The 27,723-nt window shown below is 36.8% G+C and overlaps 1 protein-coding gene across 1 annotated transcript in view; it reads left to right on the top strand.

The window, feature by feature from the left end:
- The window catches only part of TMEM38B (transmembrane protein 38B), a 36,977-nt gene that overhangs the window by 6,873 nt on the left and 2,381 nt on the right, over nucleotides 1-27,723 (top strand). Inside the window, exons 2-5 of the mRNA XM_023753306.1 lie at nucleotides 7,662-7,818; nucleotides 17,351-17,535; nucleotides 18,354-18,441; nucleotides 22,499-22,616. Coding sequence (XP_023609074.1) covers nucleotides 7,662-7,818; nucleotides 17,351-17,535; nucleotides 18,354-18,441; nucleotides 22,499-22,616 — 548 coding nt within the window. The remainder of the gene's footprint in view (nucleotides 1-7,661; nucleotides 7,819-17,350; nucleotides 17,536-18,353; nucleotides 18,442-22,498; nucleotides 22,617-27,723) is intronic.

Raw genomic sequence — 27,723 nt, 5'->3', positions numbered from 1 at the left:
GGAAGGGAGAGGGATAGAGAGTTAGAAACATCGATCAGCTGCCTCCTGCACACCTCCCACTGGGGATGTGCCTGCAACCAAGGTACATGCCCTTGACTGGAATCGAACCTGGGACCCCTGAGTCCGCAGGCTGACACTCTATCCACTGAGCCAAACTGGTCAGGGCTCCATGTCCTTTTTTATGCTGTTAAACTTCTTTCCAAGTTCATCTACTTTTTCCCTAAGTTCATTGAGCATCCTTATAACCAGTGTTTTGAACTCTGCATTTAGTAGATTGCTTGTCTCCATTTTTTTCTCCTGGAGATTTGTTCTGTTCTTCCATTTGGGACATGTTTATTTTTCTCCTCATTTTGACAGCCTCCTTATGTTTGTTTCTATGTATCAAGTAGAGCTGCTGTGTCTCCTGGACTTGATAGAGTGGCCTAATATAGTAGGTGTCCTGTAGGGTCCATTGGGACTGGCTCCACGTTTACCCCATCTGGGTATTCCAGGTGCGCCCTCTTGTGTAGGCTGTGTACACCCACTTGTTGCAGTAGAGCCCTGATTGCTGTTGGCACATCAGTGGGAGGGATTTATCCCCAGGTCGATTGGCTACGAGGACTGGCTGCCACCACTGTGGAGGATTAGTTGTGCTGGGGCCCACCCCACAGAGCAGGACTTACTTCAGCAGTGCTCTGGTGCCCGCTAAGTCCACCCCTTGAGTGTGTTCCTTGTGGAGGTGGTTGAGTAGAGCCTTGAGAAGAAGCTGTCCACTGGGTACACTGGCTCTGGGGCCTCCCAGGTGGTGTAGGCCAAGGTCAGCTACTGCCTGTGTTTAGCCTAGGGCCACCGGCATAAGCTACAAAGTGAACTGCAGATGGTTGCTGTTTGTGCTGGGCTTGGAGGTGCCCAGGCGAGGTCAATCTGTGAACCAAGGTTGGCTGCCTGTAACGCCAGGCCTGTAACCACTTAGCGAGAGGTATGGGCATGCCAAGGCCAAGTGCTACTTGTTTGAGAGATTTCAGTAAAGTCTGAAGCATGAGCCAAGACATACCTTTTGTATGGAAAAGCCACTGAAAAATAGCTTGGGTGAGCCCCCAAGTTGGGTGGGATGGGTTCTCAGGAAATCAACAGGGCAGGGTGAACAATGTTAGCCAGGTTGATGGAGACTCAGATATGGCGCCCTTCTGGCGGCTCTGTGGGGGAAGGGTTCATAAAAGGAACAATGGCCTCTGTTAGCACTTCTGTCTGGGAGAAAGCTGCCTCTCCAGCTCTTGCCTTGATGGCAGATACTTTAGTTCTTCCCTCTGTGTCCCTGGTGTCTTTTCAAGCTGCTGCCCCATGCTAGAACTCAGAGGGAGTAGATCCGATTAGTCTATTTAAGAGGAACTGCCTGGGACTCAGCCCTCCCTGTCACTCAGCCACAATCCCCGCTGTTTTTTACAGGCAGAAGTTATGGAGACTTATCTTCCTGGCACTGGAACACTGGCCTGGGGTGCCTGGTGTGGGGCTGGGACCCCTTGCTCTTCAGGGGGCATCTTGCAGCAGAGATAATCCTCCCAATTTTTACCTACCACATGTGGATGTGGGACCAGCCCATTTCTCTCTCTGACCCTCATACTAGTCTCAGTGTGTCTTCTTCTATATAAACTTAGTTGTAGGACTTCTGTTCATCCAGATTTCGGGTGGTTCTGAATGGTGGCAGTTCTGTAGTTTAGTTGTATTTTTTATGTGGTTGTGGGAGGATGGGAGTACTGCATTTATCTATGCTGCCATTTTGACCAAAAGCCTCTCATAATGAAAATATTTTGATGTTAAAGTTCTTAGGTGATTATATGTATGTACTTTAAACATCTTATACTTTGAATTAGATTCATATGCCAATGTGACAAATTTTGCTGAGAGTTTTGGGGAAAATAATTCTATTGAATTATTGTCACAAACATTTACATTCCAGATAGGACAGAATTTTCTCTTTAATTTTTATTTATTAATAAAAAATTTTTTGGATCTTCACCTGAGAATATGTTTTTATTGATTTTTAGAGAGAGAGGAAGAAAGAAAGAAAGAGAGGGAGAGGTGAGAGAAACATTAATCAGTTGCCTCCTGTAAGTGTCACAACCATGGATCAAAGCTGCAACCTAGGTATGTGCCCTGACTGGGAATTGAACCTGTAGCCTTTTTGTATACGTGACAATGCTCCAATTAACTTATCCACTCAACCAGGGCAAGAATTTTCTCTTTTAAATGTCAGTATGTGCCGAGACCGGTTTGGCTCAGTGGATGGAGCGTCGGCCTGCGGACTGAAGGGTCCCGGGTTCGATTCCGGTCAGAGGCATGTACCTGGGTTGCGGGCACATCCCCGGTGGGAGATGTGCAGGAGGCAGCTGATCGGTGTTTCTCTCTCATCGATGTTCCTGACTCTCTATCTCTCTCCCTTCCTCTCTGTAAAAAATCAATAAAATATATTTAAAAAAAAATAAAATAAAATAAATGTCAGTATGTTAAAAATAAAATAATGTATCCTAATTAACATGCTTGTTCCTTAGCTAAGAAGTACATATTTGTTTTAAAAATGAGAAGAAATTAAAAATATCACATAAACTATTTTTTGTTATCAAATATTTTTTTGTATGCTCTAAAGATATGCAAGCTATCTCTGTTTAACTTTCTATATTTTCATAGTTTAACTTCACATTAAACTAATTTTGATACCAGTATGGTATATACAAAGAAACATAGCATCCAAAGAACTTTATCATAAATTCCTCTTACTGTAAAATGTGTTACCATAGTGTGTGTACTGAAAAGAGTGTTATAGAAAGGCCAGTTTGAGTTAGAGAAATTTTTCTAGGTGACATAATTTTGAAAATTAGGACTGATGTGAGGGAGACCCGCCCTTCAACTCTGTTCTTTTCTTTTTTCCCTAATAAGATCTTAGTTTCAATGATTTAAGACTGGTTGGTGTTATGAGTACTTTTTCAGTGCCATGATGTGCCTTTCTCATCCCTACTTTGCAAGAAGAGCTCAAAAGAATTATAGCTTGGGCTCAGAGAACTGAGTCAGAAGCAGCCCAAGGGTTGCATTTTGCATACCTCTTTTTTTCCTGCTGGCAATGATCAAGCCACTCAGCAGATAAATCAACAGAGTCTGTGCCATGTACTAGGTAATAAATACATGTTTTTATGTATATTCACTCATCTTAAATCCTTATAAGTTATGCATTATTCCCATTTTATGAAAGTTGAAATTTAAGCTTGGAGGTTAGAAGGTGTATAAAAAGATCACAAAACTGGTGTGCAATCATAGCAGCCTTCCTCACTTGTGATACAATTAAGGGAAATTAATTGTAATATGATATAAATAAATAGGAAAGCAAAAAAATTGTTGTGTTCACTACAAAGGGTAAGTGCTGGAACCAGGATTTATTTGTGGGCAGTTAAGCTCTAGATGACATACTCTTAAAAAAAAATTATGTTTTTATTGATTTTTAGAGAGAGAGGAAGAGAGAGTGATAGAGAGATAGAAACATTGATGAAAGAGAAACATTGATTGGCCACCTCCTATACACCACCGACTGGGGATTGAGCCTGCAACCAGGCATGTGCCCTGACCGGGAATTGAACCGTTGATCTCTTGGTTCATGGGTTGACACTCAACCACTTAGCCACACTGGCTGGGCATAGACTCCATACTATTAAGCACTCTCTATTGCCTTTCAACATGAGGATTGCTCAGTATGGCAGCTAGTGTCCATTGACCAGAACATCACACTGTGCTGACTAACCAATGTAATCAGTCATCACTGTATGCAGCAATACTGAACAGTGCCTATACACATATTTAGATAGATAACAACATATATGTATTTAGGGAAATAGTGGTATTAGCTATAAAGACAAGCATGATCATGTGTCATCAAAATAACTCTAAAAATTCTTTGGTTTATTGCTACACTGGAGATTGACATCCTGTCTTTTAGTAAGTTTCTTGTAACTAATTTTTCTTCCAGATTGGAACAGGTCACCATTTCTTGAGTTGTCACCAGATGGGTATCATTAAACCTTGACATCACTTCTCTTGACAGGATGTGTACACCACAGAAAATTCACATCTGCCAACTCATGTTCATTCCCGGGCACATTTTATTGTGTGGAATGGTGGGTTGCACTATTTAAATATTTATATCTCTTTTTTTTTTCTCTCCTGAGTATATATGAATGCATTCCCATGTTAATACAAGTATGATGATGTTATTGTACTGAATTTGCATATACATTTTCATAGTTACTTTGTTTTTCATTTTTGCATAAGTGAGCTTCCCCCTAAGACAGTGGTTCTCAACCTTCTGGCCCTTTAAATACAGTTCCTCATGTTGTTACCCAACCATAGAATTATTTTCGTTGCTACTTCATAGCTGTAATGTTGCTACTGTTATGAATCATAATGTAAATATCTGATATGCAGGATGGTCTTAGGCGACCCCTGTGAAAGGGTCGTTCAACCCCCAAAGGGGTCGAGACCCACAGGTTGAGAACTGCTGCCCTAAGAGGTAACAATAGTTAATAGTTTGGTTGCATATTATTGCAGACCTAATTTTATGTATTACTTACATGTGTATGTACCTATAGAAATATTTGGTTTTCTGTTTTTCCCCCCCATTAATGATTTCTTCCTGTACATATTATTTATATACATATGTTTTTCTTTTTGTCATGTAAAGTTGCTACATTCTTTTGAATAGATGCATTGTATTCCTCAGATAGGATATGACATAATGTGTTAGAATCTTGTTTAAATATAGATAATAAATGAACATTTTATTTTAAATAATTCAAATACAATTAAATAATATAATCAAAATAAATTTAAAGCCACTTTGATCATCTTCCCAAATACCAAGCTTTTCTCAAGAGATAAGAGTTAACATTTGATTTATTGCACACCTGTTCTGGGTATTCTGTGTATCTGTATGTTCCCAGAAATTAATTACAGGAAAAAAACTGAAAAACACATTCACATGGAGACTAAATAACATGTTACTGAACAATGAATTGGTTGTCAATGAGATCAAGGAAGACATTAAAAGATACCTTGAGGGAAAAAAAAAAGATACCTTGAGAGATATAAAAATGAAAACACAACCATCAAAAATCTATGGGACACAGTGAAAGCAGTCCTAAGAGGGGAATTTATAGCAATATTAGCCTACCTCAAGAAATAATAAAAATATCAAATAAACTATTTAACCTTATAACTAAAGGAACAGGAAAAAGCCCAAAGTGAAGAGAAGGAAGGATATAATAAAGATTAGACTAGAAATAAACAAAATAGAGTCTAAAAAAACAGTACAAAAGATCAGTGAAACCAAGAGCTGATTCTTTGAAAACAAACAAGATTGACAAACCTTTAATCATATTCATCAAGAAAGAAAGAGAGAGGACCCAAATAACTAAAAAAAATTAAAGAGAAGTAACAACTGACACCAGAGAAATACAAAGGATTATAAGAAAATATGAGCAACTGTATGCCAAAAAATCAGACAATCTGAAAGAAATGGATTAATTCCTAGTTACATACATTTTTCTGAAACAAAATCTGAACAGACTACAACTAATGAAACCAAAGCAGCGATAAAAAAACTCCCAGCAAACAAATGTCCTGGACTAGATGGCTTCACAGGTGAATTTTGCCAAAAATTTAAAGAAAAACTAACACCTATCCTTCTCTAGCTATCCCAAAAAATTCAAGAGGAGGGAGGACTTCCAAGGTCATTTTATAAGGCTAACATTATTTTAATTCCAAAACCAGATAAGGACACTACAAAGAAAGAAAATATAGACCAATATCCCTGATAATAATAGATGCAAAAATCCTTAGCAAAATAGCAAATTGAATCCATCAATACTTAAAAAGATCATACACCATGTTCAAGTGGAATTTATTCTGGGGATGCAAGGTTGATAGAATATCCACAAAACAGTTATTATGATGCATCACAAACAAAATTAGGATAAAGATCATATGGCCAGTTTGCTCAATGTTTGGAGCGTTGGCCCATGGACCAAAGGGTCTTGGGTTCGATTCCTGGTCGGGGTGCGTGCTGGAGGCAGCCAAACAATGTGTCTTTCTTATGTTGATGTTTCTCTCCCCTCTCCCTCCCTCCACTCTGTCTGAAAAATCAATTGAAAAAAATCCTTGGGTGAGGATTAAAAAAAAAAAAAGATCATATGGTCATATCAATAGATGCAGAAAAAGTATTTGACAAAATGCAGCACCCATCTGTAATAATAAAAGTGTAATATGCTAATTAGACCGGATGTCCTTCTGGATGTCCTTCTGGATGAAACTACGGTGGGCAGGGGCCGAGGCAAAGGCGGCTGCCGCGGCTAGAGGGGCCCGAGCCCCTTGCACGAATTTTGTGTATCAGGCCTCTAGTTTATGATAAAAAACTCAGCAAAGTGGGAATAGAGAGGAACATACCTTAACATAATAAAGGCTATTATATAAGACAAATGCACAGTCAACATCATACTCAGTGGGGGAAAACCAAAAGTGTTTCCCTTCAGATCAAGAGCAAGACAGGGTTGTTCACTTTCACCACTCTTACTCAACACTAGATGCCTGGTGCACAAAATTCGTGCAAGAGTAGGCCTTCCTTCCCCCAGCTGCTGGCACTGGCTTCCCTCTAGCACCTGGGACCTGGGCAGGCTTCCCTCCGGCCGCCCGCAGGCACCTGGGACCTAGGCTTCGTTCCGGCTCTGGCTTCGTCCAGAATGACGTATGGAAGGACGTCTAGTCTAATTAGCATATTACCCTTTTATTATTATAGAAGATAGTGCTGGAAGTCCTAGTTGCAGCATTCAGAGACATTTTGTGATGATGTAAATATCTGTTCCTCATCAGCTTTTTGCCTTTGGGTTTATTTTATTCTATTTCTAGCCTGTCATGTTGAAAGCTTAGTTTATTTCAACTTTCATTTTTTTTAAAGTACTTAAGATTATACATTTTTCTTAATACAGTAGGTCCTCAGGTTACATCGGAGATCCGTTCCTACGGCACGACGTAATGTGATTTTTGCCGTAAGTTGGAACCCACCTACATAAGCACCTACGTCACTCACATGGAGCACTTACACAGCAGTAATAAAGTGAACAGTAAAATAAATTTTAAAAAAAGATAACAATTCCTGACCTTTACTTGTGGTAAATAAATAATAAGAAACATAAAGCACATGTGTACATACGTCAAAATGATGGAACTTTTTTTTTTAATAAATAAATGGGAGATGGCGACGTAACCATGAAACGACATACGTCGAGTCCGATGTAGCTCGAGGACTGCCTGTATATCTTTTTGACATATCACCTGGGAGTACTTACAGTAGGGTTGGGAATGAAAGGAAATAGTAGGTGTGAATATTGTTTATGCTACTAGGAAACTGGCGATAAGACCCTGAACAGAGTATTTTAATGTTGCCCAAACCACCCATGTCTTAACAAATGTTTTTAGTCTTAATTTAAAGAACAAAAGATATTCATGATGATTGTGATTGTCACACCCATGAGTAGTGATACATTTTGAAAATTATGAAATTAAAAAGTTGCTGTTTCTTTAGTGCTACTGGTATTTTGGGAGTTATTTAATATACAACTCATATCATTTTTACTTTACCATTTCAGGAGCAGTGGCAGTGGCATGGAAGAATCCTATTTCAAGTTGGTTTACTGCTATGCTCCACTGTTTTGGTGGAGGAATTTTATCCTGTTTACTGCTTGCAGAGCCTCCATTGAGGTTTCTTACAAACACCACTAATATATTACTGGCATCTTCAATCTGGTAAGTTGCCTTTTGGTGACTATTAGTTATTTAAAACCTTGTTTTGTAAATTATTCGTAAATGGAATTTTTTTCTTTAAAAATATTTTATGTTATTGAAAAGTTAATGCATATGCAAAGGAAGGAACTCAAATAATCCCAAAGGTTTTATGTGCAAAGTGTGTTTCTTTCTTACCCTTCTTCTCTCTTATTCTCTCCCAGAGGCAGTATTATTACCATTGTCTTAATGTATCTTTAGTGGAAGCATTTCAAATATGAAAGACCATCAAATATTTGGCTCCAAATAGTTTATCTTATGAACGTATCCCATACACATAGACATACCACAGGAGAAAATCAAGAATGCGACCAACTATACCAAAGTCATACTCTGTTGGATTTTTGGGAGCCTTATCTGATTTAACATTGATTTGTTTTGAATTTAGTTTTGAAGTGAAGAAAAATATGCCTTTGTGCGTGCTGTCTTCTCTCTTGCTAATATTCCCCAGAAGCTTCGTATTTTCTTTTTTTTTCAGACAGAATGAAATAGCACCTCCTCTTTCATGACTATCACATCATCCTTTATTTTTCTTCTTAGACTGATTATTACCTGACATATTATCTGTTCATTTCTTTTCATGTTGGTTTGTCTTACTCCACTAGAATAATAGCCTACCAGAGCAGGGACTTTATTTTATTAACTAGAGGCCTGATGCACAAAATTTGTGCAAGAGTAGGCCTTCCTTCCCCCCGCCCCCCGTTGCCGGCACCGGCTTCCCTCTGGTACCCGGGACCCAGGCTTCCCCTGCAGAGGAAGGCCCCACCTACCCGCCATAGCCCGCCGGCCGGTGGCCTGGGCCTCCCTCTGTGACATGATCATGGGGCGATGGCTGGGCCCCCGACCAATCGCATCGCACCCGCTTTGGCTGGCCTGGCACCAGTGGGTGTAATAGTGTTGTCCCGGATGGTCGTCCAGGTTGTTCCACTGCGGCTGTTCGGACTATTTGCATATTACACTTTTATTATATAGGACTAGAAGCCCGGTGCACGAAATTCGTTTTCATACTATATACTCTTCTTAATCCTTATTTAGTCTTAGTTTCATAGCTAACTGTGTATTTAATGCTTATCACCAATCCTTACTAGGTGTACCGGTTAATAATGGTGGATTTTGTAATCAAAGAAAACATGATAATTTCAAGAGAAACATCAAAAGTGCTTTACTCAAAGTAATGTCCATCGCTAGCTACACATTTCCCCCATCCTTCAGGTAATTTGTGGATACGGTACCAATAGAACTTTTCTTGTTTTGAGGCAAACCATTCAGAGACCCAATTTTCCACTTCTTTGTACATTTTTGAAGTGCCACTCAGAAAGTGCGTGTGCCATCCATCGGAACAAGTGGTAATCTGAAGGAGCAAGGTCTGGTGAATACGGTGGGTGGGTTAATACTTCCCAGGCAAGATCTTTCAACATGTCTTTAACTGGTTTTGAAGTGTGTGATGGTGCATCATCATGAAGCAAAATTACTTTGCCGTGTCTTCTGGCACATTCTGGTTGTTTCACGATCAAAGCGTGGTTCAAATTGATTATTTGTTGTTGGTAGTGATCAGTATTAATGGTTTCACCTGGTTTTAGAAGCTCATAATACACCACACCTTCTTGATTCCACCAAATGCAGAGCATTGTCTTCTTTCCGAAGCTATTTGGCCTTGCAGTCGATGTTGATGGTTGACCTAGATCAACCCATGATTTTGTGCATTTGGGATTCTCAAAATAAATCCACTTTTTTTTTTTTTTAAAGTAGTGGTTTTCTTTTTTTTTTTTTTAATATATTTTATTGATTTTTCACAGAGAGGAAGGGAGAGAGAGAGAGAGAGAGTTAGAAACATCGATGAGAGAGAAACATCAATCAGCTGCCTCCTGCACATCTCCTACTGGGAATGTGCCCGCAACCCAGGTACATGCCCTTGACCGGAATCGAACCTGGGACCTTTCAGTCCGCAGGCCGACGCTCTATCCACTGAGCCAAACCGGTTTTGGCATAAATCCACTTTTTATCGTCAGTCACAATGCGATGCAAAAAAGATTTTCTTTCGTACCTTTGAAGCAACATTTTACTGATGACTTTTCGGTTTTCCATTTGTCTTTCATTCAGTTGATGTGGCACCCATTTTCCTTCCTTTAAAATCTTTCCCATTGCTTGTAAATAAATGGAAATTCTTTGCTGAGCAATGCTTAATCTTTCTGCAAGTTGTTTTTGAGTTTGACATGCATCTTCATCCAATAATGCTTGTAATTGTTGGTCTTCAAACTTTTTCGGTTGACCTGGACGTTCTTTGTCTTTCACATCAAAATCATCACTTTTAAAGCCTTTAAAACAGCGTTCACAAGTGTCTTGAGATGGAGCATTTTCACCATAAGCTTCCCGAAGTATTCAGCAGCACTTTTCTTCAAAATAAAGTAATGAATTAAAACTTCCCGCAAATTCTCTTTTTTTTGGCACGAAATTCGACATTTTTAAGCATAAAAATATCTATGATGTTAACACCTTCAGCAAATTTGACATATGAAGTTTTGAAGCTTGCTGTCAATACAACAAAATAGCATACATATCAAATCGCATATATATCAACATATGTGTAACTCCATCTATTGAAAAAAATCTGCATTATTAACTGGTACACCTAGTATGTCTTTGTCTCTCTAGTAACTTTGGTTGTCTAAAGGTTATTCTCTAGTTAATTCGTCAAGAACAGTAGTCCCTGAATTCTCACCTGTTCATAAGCTAGTGTCTTTTGTACTTGAAAGTGAATTTTACTGGATAAAAGTCATTGGACCACACTTTCTATCTTTGAATACTTTAAATGTTACTCTGTTTTCTTGAAAAAATCTGATGATCATTTAATTTTCTTTCCCTCATAAGTCACATGCTTTTTTTTTTCTAGGTGCCCAAAAGATCCCCCCTCAGTAAAGTCTAATAATATTTTAATTAAATTTATTGGGGTGACATCAGTTAATAAAATTATATATCGTATTCACCACCCCAAGTCATTTCCTTCCATTACCATTTATTCCCCCTTTACCCTCATCTTCTCCTGCCCCCTTGCCCTCTGGTAATCATCATATTGTTGTCTATGAGGTTTTTTTGTTTTTTTTTCTTAATCCCTTCACTTTTTTCACCCAATCCCCCTTTCTTCTCCCCTCTGACAGCTACAAGTCTGTTCTCTGTATCTATGAGTCTGTTTCTGTTTTGCTTTTTATTTTGTTCATTAGATCCACATGTAAATAAAATCATATGGTATTTCTTTCTCTGACTGACTTATTTCCTTTAGCATAATATACTCCAGGTCATCTATGCTGTTGCAAAAGGTAAGATTTCCTCTTTTTTAATGGGTGAGTAGTATTCCAATGTGTAAATGTACCACAGCTTTTTTACCCACCACCTATTAATGGCTACTTGGGCTGTTTCCAGATCTTGGCTATTGTAAATAATGCTGCAGTGAACATAGGGGTGCATATATTCAAAGTCTAAAAATTTGAACAAATTACATCTTAGCATGTTTATTCTGGGTTAGTATTCTTAGGTATGTGATATGTCTTTTTAGTAGCTACACATTTGTTTTTTAATTGAGAAAGTTATTTTAGTATTTGTGCTCTTCCCTTTTCTTCAGGAACTCCTATTATTGATATATTGTCTCTCCTTTGCTTTTCTTTAGTGAACCTTTTTTCTTAAAATTTAAAATGTTGCCCCAGCTAGTTTGGGTTTGACTCAGTGGATAGAGCGTCGGCCTGTGGACTGACGGGTCCGGGTTCAATTCCAGTCAAGGGCACATGCCCGGGTTGCAGACTTGATCCCCAGTAGGAGGCGTGCAGGAGGCAGCCGATCAATGATTCTCATCATTGATGTTTCTATCTCTCTCTCCCTCTCCCTTCCTCTCTGAAATCAATAAAAACATATTCTGAAAAAAAAATTTTTTTAAATGTTTTCCCATTTTGTGTTTTGAAGACACTGTTATATTTTTATTTTTATTTTTCTTCCAGTTTAGTCTTCATTTGTGAAATGATTTTGTTTCTTACTTCATGAGTATTTTACCTTCAGTTCTCAGTTTTTCTAATTGTGATGTATGTTGTTCTTCTATGTATTGTTACCACTTTCATAATGTCTTTAGCCTGTTTTAAAATAGTAGGTTGCAGTTTTGATATGTTTTATGGACATATTTTCCTGAGTGATTTCTGTAGGGATTTATTGTCTGTAGGGATTTATTTTGCTTTTTTTCGTATAGTACATTTGTATGGGATTTTACCCTGATCCTTTTCTGTTGGTCACTTTTATGGGTAATTAGGTTTATTTAACTTTTAGCACGAGGTGGAATTCAGGAAAGTTTTTCTGACTTCGTAGAGCTCTGCCTCTGTTGCTTTTATCCAGTGTTCTAAAGAGGTTGGCCTGAATTCTGAGATTTCCTAGGTCTTTTCTCCTTCCCCATTTTGGTCTGGGTCTCCTCTTTCTTCTGTTGTTCTACTCTACTCAGTTTTGATTTTACACCAGTAGTTTCTTCTCAGTGTGGGACTTGTTCTAGAATATAGTCTGGGTGGATCAGTTTTGAAAGTTCATGGTGACTAAATTGATTCAACCTCTTTTCAGACCTTCTTATCATGGACCTTTTGTCTCACGCAGTATTAGAGGTGCCAGAATCCCTCCTCATTTCAGCTACTGTCAATGTTTTCCTCATTGGCCTGATATGCTTTGCAGTGACTACATAATAGGTATTTTGGAGTTGTTATTAGGTTCATTAGTTGCCACCTTATTGTTTTGTTTTTCCTGTCAAGCAGTGAAGGTCTTGTGGGTGTTGGTGAATTGTCTCTGCATTTTGGGATTTGAAAGGGTACCTTGTCTCATAGTTTGTTTTAGGTGTTGTGGATGGGATTTTGGCTTTGTTGTCTAGATACCTTGTCTGTTTTCATGTGGAGAGTTGAAGAGATCAAAATCTATGCTGCTACCGCTGCTACCATCTTCCCAGAACCTTGCCATTAGTTTTGATGTCCCCTGTAAGTGCACTCTATGATGTTCGCACAACAGAATTGCCTAACGACACATTTCTCAGAACATATTCCCACTGTTAAGTGACACATGACTGTATATAGTTCTCTGGGATTGTTTTCTTCACTGAACATTATGCTACTGACATTAATCTATATTTTGAATGTAGCTACAGTACATTCCCTCTCACTGCTACATAATTTATTATATTAATATCTATATTTTATTTATTCTTCTGCTGGTGAGCATTTTAGCAATTCTAGTTTTGTTGGTCATTACAAAACAACAATAGCAACCATTGATGTATATTTACTATGTCCCAGACAGTTTTTTATGTGTTTTACATATATTATCTTTCATAAACCTCATAAGAACCCTGTAAGATAGGTACTATTTTATTCTCATTTAAGCCTAAGGTGAGGCAAAAAGGGTTAAATAACTTGCCCAAGGAGGCAGGATTCAAAACGTAGGGTATCTAGTCCTTTCATCTGTGCTTATGTAGTAGATTGTTTTGGATTCTGGAAACACAAGCATTATCTCTGTTCTCACAGACCCTTAATTATAAAACATGATACATGCATTATATTTCACTATTTTGTAAGGGTTTTTATTTTTTTATTTTTTAAAAAAATATATTTTATTGATTTTTTACAGAGAGGAAGGGAGAGGGATAGAGAGTTAGAAACATCGATGAGAGAAAAACATCGATCAGCTGCCTCCTGCACACCCCCTACTGGGGATATGCACCCGCAACCAAGGTACATGCCCTTGACTGCAATCGAACCCGGGACCCTTCAGTCCGCAGGCTGACGCTCTATCCACTGAGCCAAACCAGCTAGGGCTATTTTGTAAGGTTTTGATGTTGAGAACATATAATCTTTGTTCATTTGATTTTAATTTGAGAGATAGAGTGGTGTTTGGAATGTACTTGAAACTAGCAAGTTAAACTAAGGGATTCTGTGGATGCACTTATTGGAAAGGTCATCTTTTTTTAGTGAAATAGCTCATGGTGCTCACATCTGGAGCTTAGCACCATCTACTGGCAAAGGGAAACAACTGTTGGGAGGACAGTATATACTTTCATAGGATTTTTCCTTTTGAAACTGTTTCTGGGGGAAATAAACATGTTGTAATTTTTCTGTGTATTGATTTTTGTATCCCTGTTTGTTTCCTTTAAACTTCAAATATCTATTATATATTGTATATTTGCATAACTGCATTTTTATGAGGAAAAATACAAGAAAATATATAGTTTTATAGGTCTGTCATTCTGCAATAGTCTTTTTCAAATCATATAAGGCTATTATTTTTTTAGAGTAATAAGAGCAGAAACAAAGGTGTCCTATTGTGCTAATATGAACTGTATTTAGTTTATAGCTCTGTTTTGGCTTGGTTAAGTAATACTATCTTTTTTAAAATATATTTTATTGATTTTTTTACAGAGAGGAAGGGAGAGGGATAGAGAGTTAGAAACATCGATGAGAGAGAAACATCCATCAGCTGCCTCCCGCACACCCCCTACTGGGGATGTGCCCACAACCAAGGTACATGCCCTTGACCGGAATCGAACCTGGGACCCTTGAGTCCGCAGGCTGACGCTCTATCCACTGAGCCAAACCGGTTAGGGCTAAGTAATACTATCTTTATAGAGGAATGGAATTAATAGTAGAATGAAAAAAGAGTTCTTAGTGGCTAACCATGGGAAGCTTCTCTCTGCTCAGCTGTTGGTATTAACCTAATTTCTATTTTAATCTTTACTTAAATTGGTTTAGCTTTCATTTGTCAGTGGCTTAGCATTCTGTTTGTATCCTGTTTTAGATTAACTTCTATTGCTTAGCACTATTCTTGGTCATTTTTTCCTCATCATTAATTGAAATGATTTAAAAGTGGATGAGAAAAAAAAGGATGAGAAATCAGTTGCCCTTTTGTTCCATTTCTTATTCAATATGTTCCATTTCTTCTTTTCTGATATGTTTTTCTATAGGCACTTTACAAGTTAAAAGTTTTTTAGATGTGACAATTTTAGTTAAAGGTGAAATGATCGTTTTTACAGAAAGAGGGACATAATGATTGCTTAATGAGTATTGGTTGAGTGTTTCGTTAAAGAAATTTTAAAAAGCTAACTTGTGTTATAGAGCAGGAATGGTTGTTTAACGAACCATTAGTCTGATATGTTTACTTCTAAGTGTACTGAGCACAATGAACAATTGTTCTTTTGCCCTGTGACTACTTAACACTTGAAATAAGAACTATTTTCTGTTTTAAATGTTAGCTTATTACAGGTATACTTTAGAGATACATGATTAAATGGAATAAAGACTTATTTATTAAAAATAGCAATAATTACAAATTTTGGATTGTATGTCATAATGTTACATAGTTGAATATAAAAAGTCCAAGATTGCTCTTGTAATAGTATAGGTTTCTAATTTGTTGGATATAGTCTCAGTGTAGAGAATGAAAGTGGGGTCATTTGTATTTTTGTTTTTGTTGTTTGTTTGAATGTTTTACTTTAGAAACCAAATCCCCTTTCTTAATCTGGTCTACAGTGGATACCAAAATATTTTAATTTTATTTAAAAGTACATTTTAAAATTGCTTATTTAAGTATAACTCATTCCCCCTCCCCAATATCTAACTTATTAGAAATGTGTTCTATATTTAAAGAGAGAAGTGTATAGAGACTTTCAAAATATTATATGAACATGTAAAATTTTTAAAACATGCCAGTTATTTTCAAAAAGATTTTTACTATCTCAGGTAGTTATTCCTTTCTCTCAAACTTTTTAATTATCAACTTACTCTTTGATTTGACTTATTTTGTATTTTGCCTGAAGATTAACTGCTAATAAGTGATTTAATTCAGGACTACTTTTCATTGTGCTGAGTTTTAGGTGAGGGGATAACAAGATTAATTATTCCTGCCATCTAAAGTCTGTTATAATGAGAATTGCAGCCTTATACAGGGTATAGCAATAGGAGGTTTACAGCTGTGAGTACACAAAACACAGAGTTTATTCTTGTATTATTATTTAATAACTAGAGGCCCAGTGCACGGATTTGTGCACTGGTGGGGTCCCTCGGCCTGGCCTGCGCCCTCTCGCAATCCGGGACCCCTAGGGGGATGCCAAATAGCCAGTTTCGGCCTGATCCAGACAAGAGGGAGCCCAGTCCTGTGCGTTGAGTGTCTGCCCCCTGGTGGTCAGAGTGCGTCATAGGAACCAGTCGACCGGTCATTCAGTCGCTTAGGCTTAATATATATATAGATTATTGTATTATTTTCTATACGAACTGTAAACCTACATTTGCCCCACCCTGCGTATTATAAAGGAAAATGTATTAAGAGGGATCTATGTTTAGGTATAGGAACCAATTGTTTATTTGTTAAGAGCCATTAGAATTTAATTTGAACTGAGAATAAAGCAAAACTCCCAGAGTCAGTGTATATGGTACTACTAGTATTTGAGTGTGGGACCTTAAAGAATTAGAAGAAATTGATAGGTGGAGATAAAGAAGAAAGAATGCCTCAGGCTGAACAAACCATAGCATCTTGTATAGGGTCTCTGAAGCAGTATTTTGGCAAATGGATTTCATATTCCATGCATAGTTTTGGGAATTCTTACTTTATGAATCATGAATTGCAATAAGATTGTCAACTTCTTTTTTAAGAAATATAATACTTCTTTCATACAGTGTATTCCATACCACTCTGTTAGAAAGAAGATACGTTCTGCTTTAAGCACAAAATTGTCAGCTAGAGAGTATTTTTAGGAATGGGGGGAGAAATGTAGAGTGTTTTCCAATTTAACACTACTGCTAAACTGTTTGAACAAATGCTTAGAACAAATGAAGCTTCAAAAAATAATTCACCTGAGGAGGAGTGAATTATCTTAAACTAGTATCACAATTTAATTGGTTAAAACTTAATCTTACTCAACTGAATTGAAGAACAAGCTTCATATTCTTTCAGCTCTATGAAAACATGTTTTTCCTTAATACAAATCTGTCTCCTTGAGAGCTATGACCTTTCTTTGTATAGGATGCAGTTTATGTACTGTACAAAGGGGCACAGGTGAAGATGTTAGGGCGTTGAAATGCAGTCCTTGCTCAGCTTTTCTAGAGAAAAAGGCACTCTACCTAGAGGAGCCCTTACCCTAAAGTGATTATAAATTTGCTTTATTTTTTTTAGTGGATTTAGTACTTAGCTTCTAGAAGAGTATAGGCACAAATTAGGAACTCAGTAAATAATTTTTCCATATATAGAGTATTCAGAAGTTTAAACAAGATGAAATTTCCCTCAGACCATGGCTTTTCGGCAGATTATTATATGTATTTCATGGGATTTAAAAAAAAATTATTCTACTCAATCTGTAGTCTTCTTGAAGTAAAATTCCATGTTTATATGGAATTTATATTTATGTTTGTTGTGTTTTGCCAAATTGTTATTGCTGACAAGCTGTATTGTTATTTCTGTTCTGATTCCATTTATAAAAATATTTAAATTTTAATTTCAGGTATATTGTTTTTTTTTGCCCATGTGACCTAGTTTCCCAGGGCTATTCTTTCCTACCTGTTCAACTCTTGGCTGCAGGAATGAAGGAAGTGACCAGAACTTGGAAAATAGTAGGTGGAGTCACACATGCTAATAGCCATTACAAAAATGGCTGGATAATCATGATAGCTATTGGATGGGCCCGAGGTAATATTAACAGTATATGTTCATAAATGTTGTTATTGGTGTACTACAACTACTGAACAGTTCTCTAGTTATATTAATGGGGACCATATACTAGTACTTTAATAATGTCTTTTTGGAGGATGGAAGCCTTGCTCCTGTTGGCTACTAAAGTTAATTCAAAACTAGCACTTTTCACTAGTATAGCCATCAGCCATTATTTTGAGCCCAACTGTCTTACAATATAAAATTTTTATGATTGGTTTCATTAGCAGCCCCAGAACTGGAGGGATTCATAATTAATTAAGGTGTAGTGCCATCATACATAAACCAAGTTTACATAAGAAATTATGTGCTGCATGTAAAAAAAATTGTGTGTTTTTTAAAATTCTGAATAACTGGAAATGGGAAATATGATTGATTATGGGTTCATGTTTACTTTGCATTATTTACCTTTATTGTTGAGTTCTTTTGTATGTAGGAATTGAACAAATTTCTCCAATCTCCTATTATAGTGTATTTCACCTAAAACTAATATCAGGGAAGGAAATAGTAAAACAGAGGATTTTATTTTTCAGGTCTGAAACAAACCTCTAGCCACATCTCTGTGCATAAGGACCCAATTTTAATTTAATTATTAGACAATAGACAGTTGCCATATGCTGAAAGGGAAGAAGAACTGCAATAGTGTCAGTACCATTAACTTTTTTCTTCCCCAAAGGGGAAGGCAACTTTTTTCATCCTCTCGGGATTTTAGGTCAGGAAGTAAAATTATGGCTTTGTTTTAAATATTTCTTTAGAAAATTTGGCTAAATATTCTTGTTTTATTTTCTTATTTTTAGGTGCAGGTGGTAGCATTATCACAAATTTTGAGCTATTGGTAAAAGGAGATTGGAAACCACAAGCTGATGAATGGATGAAGATGTCCTAGTGAGTTGGTATAAACTATACTGAGAATCTGGCTTTTTAATCTTAGATCCCACCAAATTTATTTTTAAAAACATTTTATGGATTCTAGATATGGATGAAATATACGTGAAAAAAATAGTGATGATAATGGGAAGAAAACCAGCAAACTTTATTCTTTCAAAAAGACTGCTCTCTCAAATGTAGTTTTAAAAATATATATTGATTCATTTATTTGTGGGTTCCTTTCTTTAGGAAATAAAATAAAACAAAAATTTCTAGATTGTTATAGAATTGTGAGAGGAGTATGAATTTATGGAGAGAGAATTGCATAGGCACAGACTTCTCTAAATGGAAATGAATCAGTTGCAGGCTCTTGGTATTTTCATTAATGAAATCACCCAGATTTCAAATTTACATAGTTCTGTTAGTAAAATGTCAAATTTAAGAGAACAAATCAAAGCGTTGTCATAAAGCCCTGTTAGTTGCTTTAAAAATGAAAGTCAAGTTTAATTGTACATAACAATAAGAAAAAGATTAGAGGAAATAACCTATTGTATACTTGTTGGACGCATACTACCTTTTGTGTCCACTTAAGAAAATCTAATTGTTAGATATTCTTTAATGACACTGACTCAGTTTTAAATAAGTCAAAAATGTATCCCTAATGTACCTGAAAATGAAACAGAGAAGTACAGTTTCCGTTCCCACAATTCAGGAAGGAAAAGGTTTAGGGAATAGTGGCCATAATAAGCAAGGCAAGGAAAGACTTCGTGTGAAAATAAGCTCATTAGAATGGATTATAAATGAAGGTGGAGAAGCAGTATGGGTGGTGAGGTATGTTTGAGAACCAACAAATTCCAGGATATTTAACTTGGAAAGTATTCCTTAAAGCTTGAATTGAGGCAGTTCAGAAATAGAACAAAGAAGGTTTTGGATGATGATAAGTTATAAATAAGGCATTAGTGTAATTAAGGGGAAATTTTTCTCATTTTGAGTGCATGCCTTGAAATACTTTCATAAGCCATTTCTTGAGGCTTTAAAACCAAAATCAAATTATGTTTCTCCTCTGTTCAAAACCTTGCAGTGACCCCTGAAATGGCCTATAAGGCCCTCTAAGATCTGTCTGTCCCCCACACCCAGTTTGCTTTGACTTCATCTCTTATTCTTCTCTCCCTTGTTCACTACACTCTGTTCTTGAAAAAGCCTGCTGTGGTCTGGTTTACACTAGCTTTTCTCTTTGCCTAGAATTTTTTTCTCAGGTTGCTACCTCCCTATCTACTTTGTTCAAAGTATTTTCTCAAAGCTCACCTCAGTGAGGACTACCCTGCTTAAAATGGGAGCATATCCCTCTATTATTCTTTTTTTTCACACAGCATTTATCATATTCTATCATTTACTTATTGTGTTTATTCTTCTCTCCCCTTGGCTTCACCTCCCCACCCCACTTCCTTCAAAGAATACAAGATGCCAAGGACAGGGATTTTTTTTTTCTTTTGTATCCCAAGCATCTACCATATAGTAGACAATAAATATTAGATGAATGAAATAATTGACAATTTGTCGGGCAATTATGATATTTTTGTCCATTATGATATTTTGTGATTGTGTGCATATACTTAAGTTTTCATATATATATTACCAAATACTTTTGCATAACAGAGAAAATCTATTTGGTCTTAGAGAATACATATATTGTCATAAACAGAATGTTGGTAGAAATATGAATGTTAGAGGTGCTGGTGAGGGCTCTGAAGGAAATGGGGAACATGATATTAGAAACTGGAGAGATGATACAGTTACCATATATAGTGGCAGAAAACAGCTGAATTGTGGAAAGCATAACATGTAAGCAATGAACTTGGTTGGTTAGCTGAGGGCATGTAGAAGCAAATTGTTGAAGTTCTGGACTAGGTTTTCCTTGCTGCTTATAATGAAGTGTGAGAGGAAAGATTTGACTTGAGGGAATGACTGCTAAATAAAGAAACCAAGACTTGATGATTTAGGAAATTCTCAGCCAATCCAGACTGGAAAAGATGATAAAATTAATAGACTTGTTCTTAGGAAAGCCTGCTGTGGAGAGAAAGTCAAGGGTGTTGCTGGACAATTTTTGCTAGTGTTAAAAGAGATTAGGCATGGGACACATGGATCCATTGAGCTATCACAACAGAAACCAGGACCAGAGATGGGATTTGTGAAGGACCATTTTGACTAATGGCATGGATTCCTGTGTCATACACAGGAGACCCATAAGGTCTTTGAAAATGTTATTTCAGCAGAAACATTGCCAGCTTGGACTGAAAGAGACAGAGATAAGATGAAATAAAAGAAAGCTGTCAGACTCCTAAAATTCTACAGGCAGGAAACAAGCTGATAAAACTGCTCAGCTTCAAACATGTGCTACCCTTCAAGGAAAAGGATGAATTATTTTAAGGTGAGAGATGTGAGCCTAGAGGTCTGAGGCCAGGCACACAGGCTGGAGTCACAGGTGTAAAGGCCAGAGCCCTGAGTGCAGAGGTTGGAACTGCAGACTCAGAGGACACAGCTTCAAGCCACATAGAAGATTGTTCTCAGACCTCAAAACCTAATGGAATTTGCCCTCTGGATTTTGAACTTGTGTAGGACCAGTGACCACTTTTTTCTTCTGTTTTTTGTTCCCTTTTGGAATGAGAATGCCTGTAACTGTTATTCTAGGCCTATTCCACCACTGTATTTTGGAAGCAGGTAGCTTATTTACTCGTTTCACAGGAAACTACTATAAGAATTTCCTAAATGCTTCCTGACTTTGCTAACCACCCTCATTGACTAAATCCCAGCCCTTTTCCAATTTCCTGCTCCAATTTATTGTCTACAATAATTTTTCCTCAGATTCATTGCTTCTGGATATATGCTCTTAAGAGAACCCAATCCAGAATGGAATTTGTGTGCACTAGAGGATGCCCATGATGAGGCACTGTGGTACAGACACCAAATTTTTAGAAACAAAAAATAGCAAAATGACATGAAGACAAACCTACTTTCATTTGTTTTTTATCTCAACTTGTTAAAATGTCAACTTGGTGTACATTTTATAATAACAGTTGTACATGTATATAATTTACAAATTAATTGATAAATATATTTTAGGGAGTGTCTTAAATACTTCCTTTACCAATAGGGCTGGATACACATTAAAAAGCTTAGAGACTACTTTTCCAAAACAGGAATGCTGCCGGATCATTGTTAAGCAAAGTCCAAACCCCTGTTGCCCAAACCGAACTCTGCTTTGAACTCAGTTCTTAGCTTGTAATAATGAAATTAATAACTAATTTTTCATAAAATGGCTGATAGGGGCTTTTACATTCTAAGTTTATTATTTATATTTTTCTAGTTGTCATCATAAAGGGCTAGATAATGATCTGTTACTGAGATATGCTTTAAATGTGTGGCAAACATACATTAAAGTAGTGCTTCTTATTTGTAGATTAACATCTTACAGACTTGAACTATTCAGCATTAATTTATTAAGATATTAGCTAATGCAAATATTCTGTGCTGGAGTTAGCTAAGTAATGGGCTGGAGCAAGCTCATACTGTTTTATGAGAGCCAATTGTGTATATCTCTTCCCTTTACACAGCAGCCTGAAGTTGGTTGTGATGGGAATATTTACACAATGGAAATGAGAAAATTCTACAAATTGGGGCTTTCTTTTCCTAACCCCATTCCATCCAAGCAGCCTGTTTAGCATCGTAAGGTTTTTCAGGACTAATCTACTTGCCCCAAATTATGCTGACAAACATGGGATTTCCAGATCCTTCGTGAGAAAGTGTTATGTGGTCAAATATGTTCCAGAAATATTGCATAAAGAATTGTACTCTGCCGAAACCGGTTTGGCTCAGTGGATAGAGCGTTGGCCTGCGGACTGAAGGGTCCCAGGTTCGATTCCGGTTTATATAACTTAGCATTTCACAGAGCTCATTTTGTGTTATATCTATTAGTAACTCGTTAAATTAGTATTTTGTAGGGTACTCTTTGAGAAATATAGACATAGGTCTATATTTAGTTAATGACTTACTGACTTAAAGTGTGTTTTATTTTCAGCCCTGCCAAGGTAACCCTGCTGGGGTCAATTATCTTCACATTCCAGCACACCGAGCACCTGCAAATATCAAGGCATGATCTTGTGTTCCTCTACACTATGTTTCTTGTGGTCACAAAGGTAAGAGTTCAAAGTAGCAATAAATCAGTATTACAGATTCTGTGTAATCAGAATTCTGCATATGAGGCAAGTAACAGGAACATTTATTTTTTATTGTTATTACAGTCTAAAATGATGAACTTTGGGGAATTTATTCAGCAAATCCATGACTTTCTGAAACTTATCTCTCCTGATTTCTCATTTGATTTATGCTGAGGCTACCAGGAAAGACTTGCAGATAGCCTCAGAGTATATTGGAGGCCAGAGAGTAGTGAAAATAGCCAAGGCTGATCAGAGACTGCAGAGACAGTGTCATCTCATTTGGAAAATGAGGTACTTGGGTAGATGTTCTCTGAGGTTCTTTTGAACTTTAAAATTTAGAAATTTTATATTAGGACATTTGTGGTCAATCTCTTTTATTATTATTGTCTGGTTCAAAGCTTTATTCATTCTTGAAGATAGGAGATAGTATAAGATCACAGTTTTTTGAGACAGATTGTCTTAAGTTCACACCTAACTTTACTCTCTAATCCCTGAATAGGCAAGTCACTTAATGTCTCTAAATCCTGATTTCCTCATTTTCATTCTATCATTGTTGAGAGGATTGGAGATGACATATGCCATTCTATTACTGCGTCTGACACATCCTATGAATTCTATTTGTAGCTATATCGTGAGGCTAATTCTGATTATTGGTATTCTTACCATTATTAGATACTAGAGGCCTGGTGCACGAAATTCATGCACTCGGGGAGGGGTGTTGGGGGGGTCCCCTCAGCCTGGCCTGCACCCTCTCGCAGTCTGGGAGCCCTCGGGGGATGTCCAACTGCTGCAGAGGCAGGGGAGGCTCCTACCACCGCCGCTGCGTTTGCCAGCCATGAGTCCGGCTTCTGGCTGAGTGACACTCCCCCTGTGGGAGCACACTGACCACTAGGGGGCAGGTCCTGCATTGAGCATCTGCCTCCTGGTGGTCAGTGCATGTCACAGCGACCTGTCGTTCCGCTGTTCGGTCGATTTGCATATTAGCCTTTTATTATATAGGATTGTTTCCTATTCAAAGCTAGGCAATTGATTTTGAAATAAGTTCACTATTTAGGCCTAGAAAAATTTTACAGCTGTTTCTCAGCCTAGATATTTTTGGCTAAAACTTATGTACAGGATTCTTAAAAGGAAACAGTATATGTTACATACATTTATGTCTTAGAAAGAACCAAGCCACTATATAGATCATTTATTCCTGCTTCAGTGGTCTCTGCAATGGAGGTTATCTGTGGTGGTAATTCAAGTAATGCATTACTTGATATCTGAAGCAACATCTCTTTACATGTGCCTTCCTCTTCCAGTCCTCAAATTTGGGGCTGTATGTATTTCTTTGTAACAGCTCTACTGAGATATATTTTACATACCATACAATTAATCCATTTAAAGTATACAATTCAGTGGTTTTTAGTATAGTCACAGAGTTGTACAGCCATCACCACAATCGATATTAGAACATTTTCATCACCCCCAAAAGAAACCTCATACTCATTAGCAGTCACTTCATATTTTCCTTTAATCCCCCAGCTGTCGGCAACTACTAATCTACTTTCTGTTTATAAATTTACCTATTCGGATATTTTATGTAAATGGGATACTATAATATGTGGTCTTGTGACTGATTTTTTTCCCTTAACATAAGGATTTTGAGGTTCATCAGTGTTGTATGTATCAGTACGTTATTCCTTTTTATTGCCAAATGATATTCCAGTCTGTGGATATACAGTAAAATCTCGATATAATGGACTGATTCAGGTGAGGGGTTGTCCTTTAAAGCCGAAAAAGTCCGTTATATAATAACAAATGCATATGTTAAAAAATTGAAAAGTTAGTTTACCTGTTTTTACTTATGTAGACATGTTTGTGTAATTAAAATTAAGTATGTATGAAAAGTTTCATTTCACAGAAAAGTTTTCTGTTTGTATTACAATAATTTTAAATTTATACCGAATAGGTCTAGTAAATGCATGTATTCACAAGTCACTGTGAGTAACACAGCTGGGGCTTGGCTTAGCGTACATGGGGACATTAGCCTGCAGGCACGAGTTAAAACTGCTGCAGAAAGTCATGCCACGCAACAACAGAACCAATTATAGTATGCGTGATGTGGTGTGATCATATGCTAATCATTTATCAAACATTGTTTACCAGAGGTGACTCTTGGATTTAAATATGTAGACTATGGTTGTAGATATGTAATATTGATGTCGGTGAAATTACTACAGTGTTTTTTTCAAACATATGGCCTATACGCTAAAATTTGTTAAAAATAACAGTGAATCACCTGGCCAGTGTGGCTTAGTGGTTGAGTGTCAATCTATGAACCAGGAGGTCACAGTTTGATTCCTGGTCAGGGGATGTGCCTGTGTTGCAGGCTCAATTCCCAGGGTGGGGCATACAGGAGGCAGCCAATCAGTGATTCTCTCTCATTATTGATGCTTCTATTTCTCCCTCTCCCTTCCTCTCTGAAACCAATAAAAATATATTTTAAAAAATAACAGTGAATTAATAACAAAAAATAACCTATTAATTTAATTATAAGCAAATCTTGGTTAAAAGCATTTTCACCTATGACATTTGGACCAGAAATTTTGTCTGTTAAATCTGAAGTCTGTTAAATTGAGATCTGCAAAATCAAGGGTTTATTATAATACATTTTATTTATCCATCACTTGATAGCTATTTGGGTTCTTTTGCTTTTTGGCCAATATAAAAATGAGCTATGAACATTCATGTTCAAGTTTTTATGTGGACATGTGTTACATTTCTCTTGGGTATATCCTATAGGAATGGAGTTACTAGATCATATAGTAATTCTATGTTTAATCTTTTGAGGAACTTTGAGGAATTAACCAAAGTGGCTTTATCATTTTACATTTCTACCAGCAATATATGAGAGTTCTAATTCACCACATCTTTGCCAATGCTTGTCTTTTTCATTAAAGTCATCTTAGTGGGTATGTGGCAGCTCATTGTTATTTTGATTTACATTTTCCTGATGACTAATGATGTTGAGCATCTTTTCATGTGCATACTGACCATTTATCTATCATCTTTGGGGCAGTGTCTGTTCAAATCTTTTGCCCACTTAAAAAAATTGGATTATCTTATTATTGAGTTGTAATAGTTTTCTATATATTCAGGATACCAGACCTTTGTGAGGTACATATATATATAGCCATTATTTTTCTCCCAGTTTGTGGCTTTCTTTTTTTATTTCCTTAGAATTGTCATTAGAAGAGCTGAAGTTTTTAATTTTGATGAAGTTCAGTTTATCATTTTCCTTTTATGGTTCTGCTTTCTTGTGTCCTAGCTAAAAAATTCTACCATATCTCAAGGTTGTAAAGATTTTTCACCTGCATTTTTTTCTTACAGTTTTATTGTTTTTGTTTTTACATTTAGGTTTATGATCCATTTCTTTAAAAATATTTTTATTTATTGGGTGACATTTATTAATAGGATCATATAGGGTTTCAAGTATACATTTCTATGATACACGATCTGTATATTGCATTGTGTGCCATCTCAAATTAAGTTTTATAATTGGCAGGAGGTAAGGGTTAAGTTATTTTTTTCATATGAATATAAAGTTGTTTTAGCACTATTGGTTGAAAAGACTATCCTTTCTCTCATTGAATTATCTTGGCACCTTTGTTGAAAGTCAATTGTTCTTACAACTGGTGTGGGTCTCTTTCTGGACTCTGTGCTGTTCCATTGCTTTATATGTCTATCCTTAGCCAATACCAAACTTTCTTAACAACTATAACTATACTAAGTCTTGACCTTAAGTGATATAAGTACTCCCAACTTTGTTCTTTTTCAGGGTTTCTTTGTATATTCTAAGTCTTTTACATTTCCATATATAAGTATTATAAGGCTGTCACTTGAAGTCAAATGTTATTCAATTTAGGTAATAGGCCTTTTCTTTTAATAGTTTGCTAAATAAGAAGATTGTTTTATATTTTATTTGTAAAAGAGTAAGGGGTCATTCCATTTTTCACTATTATATTTGTATCACCTTGCTGAATCAAGGCCTAATAAGAGTCTAAATTCACAGAAGCCCGTCCTTGAACCTCCTGAGTCTATTTCAGCAATAACTCCTGATGTTGGCAATACTTCTTGGCTGAGTGATGACTCTACTGGGAGTAGAGCTTCTATTAAAACACTCGATTTGAAAAATACTTGCTATAGTTCACGTTCTCAGGAAATACTTTAGATCCTGGCCCTCTTCTCTTGTGTATATTGTTTTTTTAAAAAAATGCTGTTTTTCTGACAGTAGGCAAATGTTTTTTATCTGAATTCTTTTATATTTTTTTGTTAATCCTTACCTGAGGATATTTTTCCATTGATTTTTAGAGAGACAGGAAGGGAGCAGGATAGACAGAGAGAGAAAAACATCAATGTGAGACTTATTGATTGGTTGCCTCCCACACACTCCTCGACCACGGCCGGGGATCAAGCCTGCAACCAAGGTCTGTACCCTTGACCGGAATTGAACCCAGGACTCTTCAGTCCACAGCCGATACTATATCCACTGAGCCAAACTGGCTAGACCTGTATTCTTTATCTTTTATTTGTAGTCCATGAAGTCAATAATTTTGCTAGCTCTTACTGTAAGTATTTAATCCGAAGAATAGTTTAATATAAGGAAATTTTTCTTAGATATTACCCAATAAACTTGGATTGGATTTTTTTTTACTGAATTCTCCCCAGGTGAGCACATTCATATTCATGTCTTTACCTTCTACTTGTATGGTAATGACTTCCAAATCTATATCTTGTACTTAAATGTTTCTGGACAAACCTCTGTTACTGCACTTCTCTCTATAATTACTGATTTACTTGCTTGTCTCTGACTAGTTTGTAAGGTCCTTGAAGGCAGGGACTACATTCAACATTTTTCTAGCAGCCAGGTGTAAGGCACAAACAGATTATTTAAATCCTCTTGATGGCTACGTTTAGTCCTTGTTAGTGTTGTTCTATTCAGATTTGCCTTCTGGAATGTGACCGTTTTGGGGTCTCAATGTAAACCTGAAGTGCATCTCTGGGCAGTTTCACCTTGCCCAGCCTGGACCTTCAACCTGTCTGC

This window comes from Myotis lucifugus, unplaced genomic scaffold (assembly GCF_000147115.1).
Source record: "Myotis lucifugus unplaced genomic scaffold, Myoluc2.0 scaffold_43, whole genome shotgun sequence".
Taxonomy (NCBI): domain Eukaryota; kingdom Metazoa; phylum Chordata; class Mammalia; order Chiroptera; family Vespertilionidae; genus Myotis; species Myotis lucifugus.
This window is presented reverse-complemented; position numbering and strand designations above follow the sequence as displayed.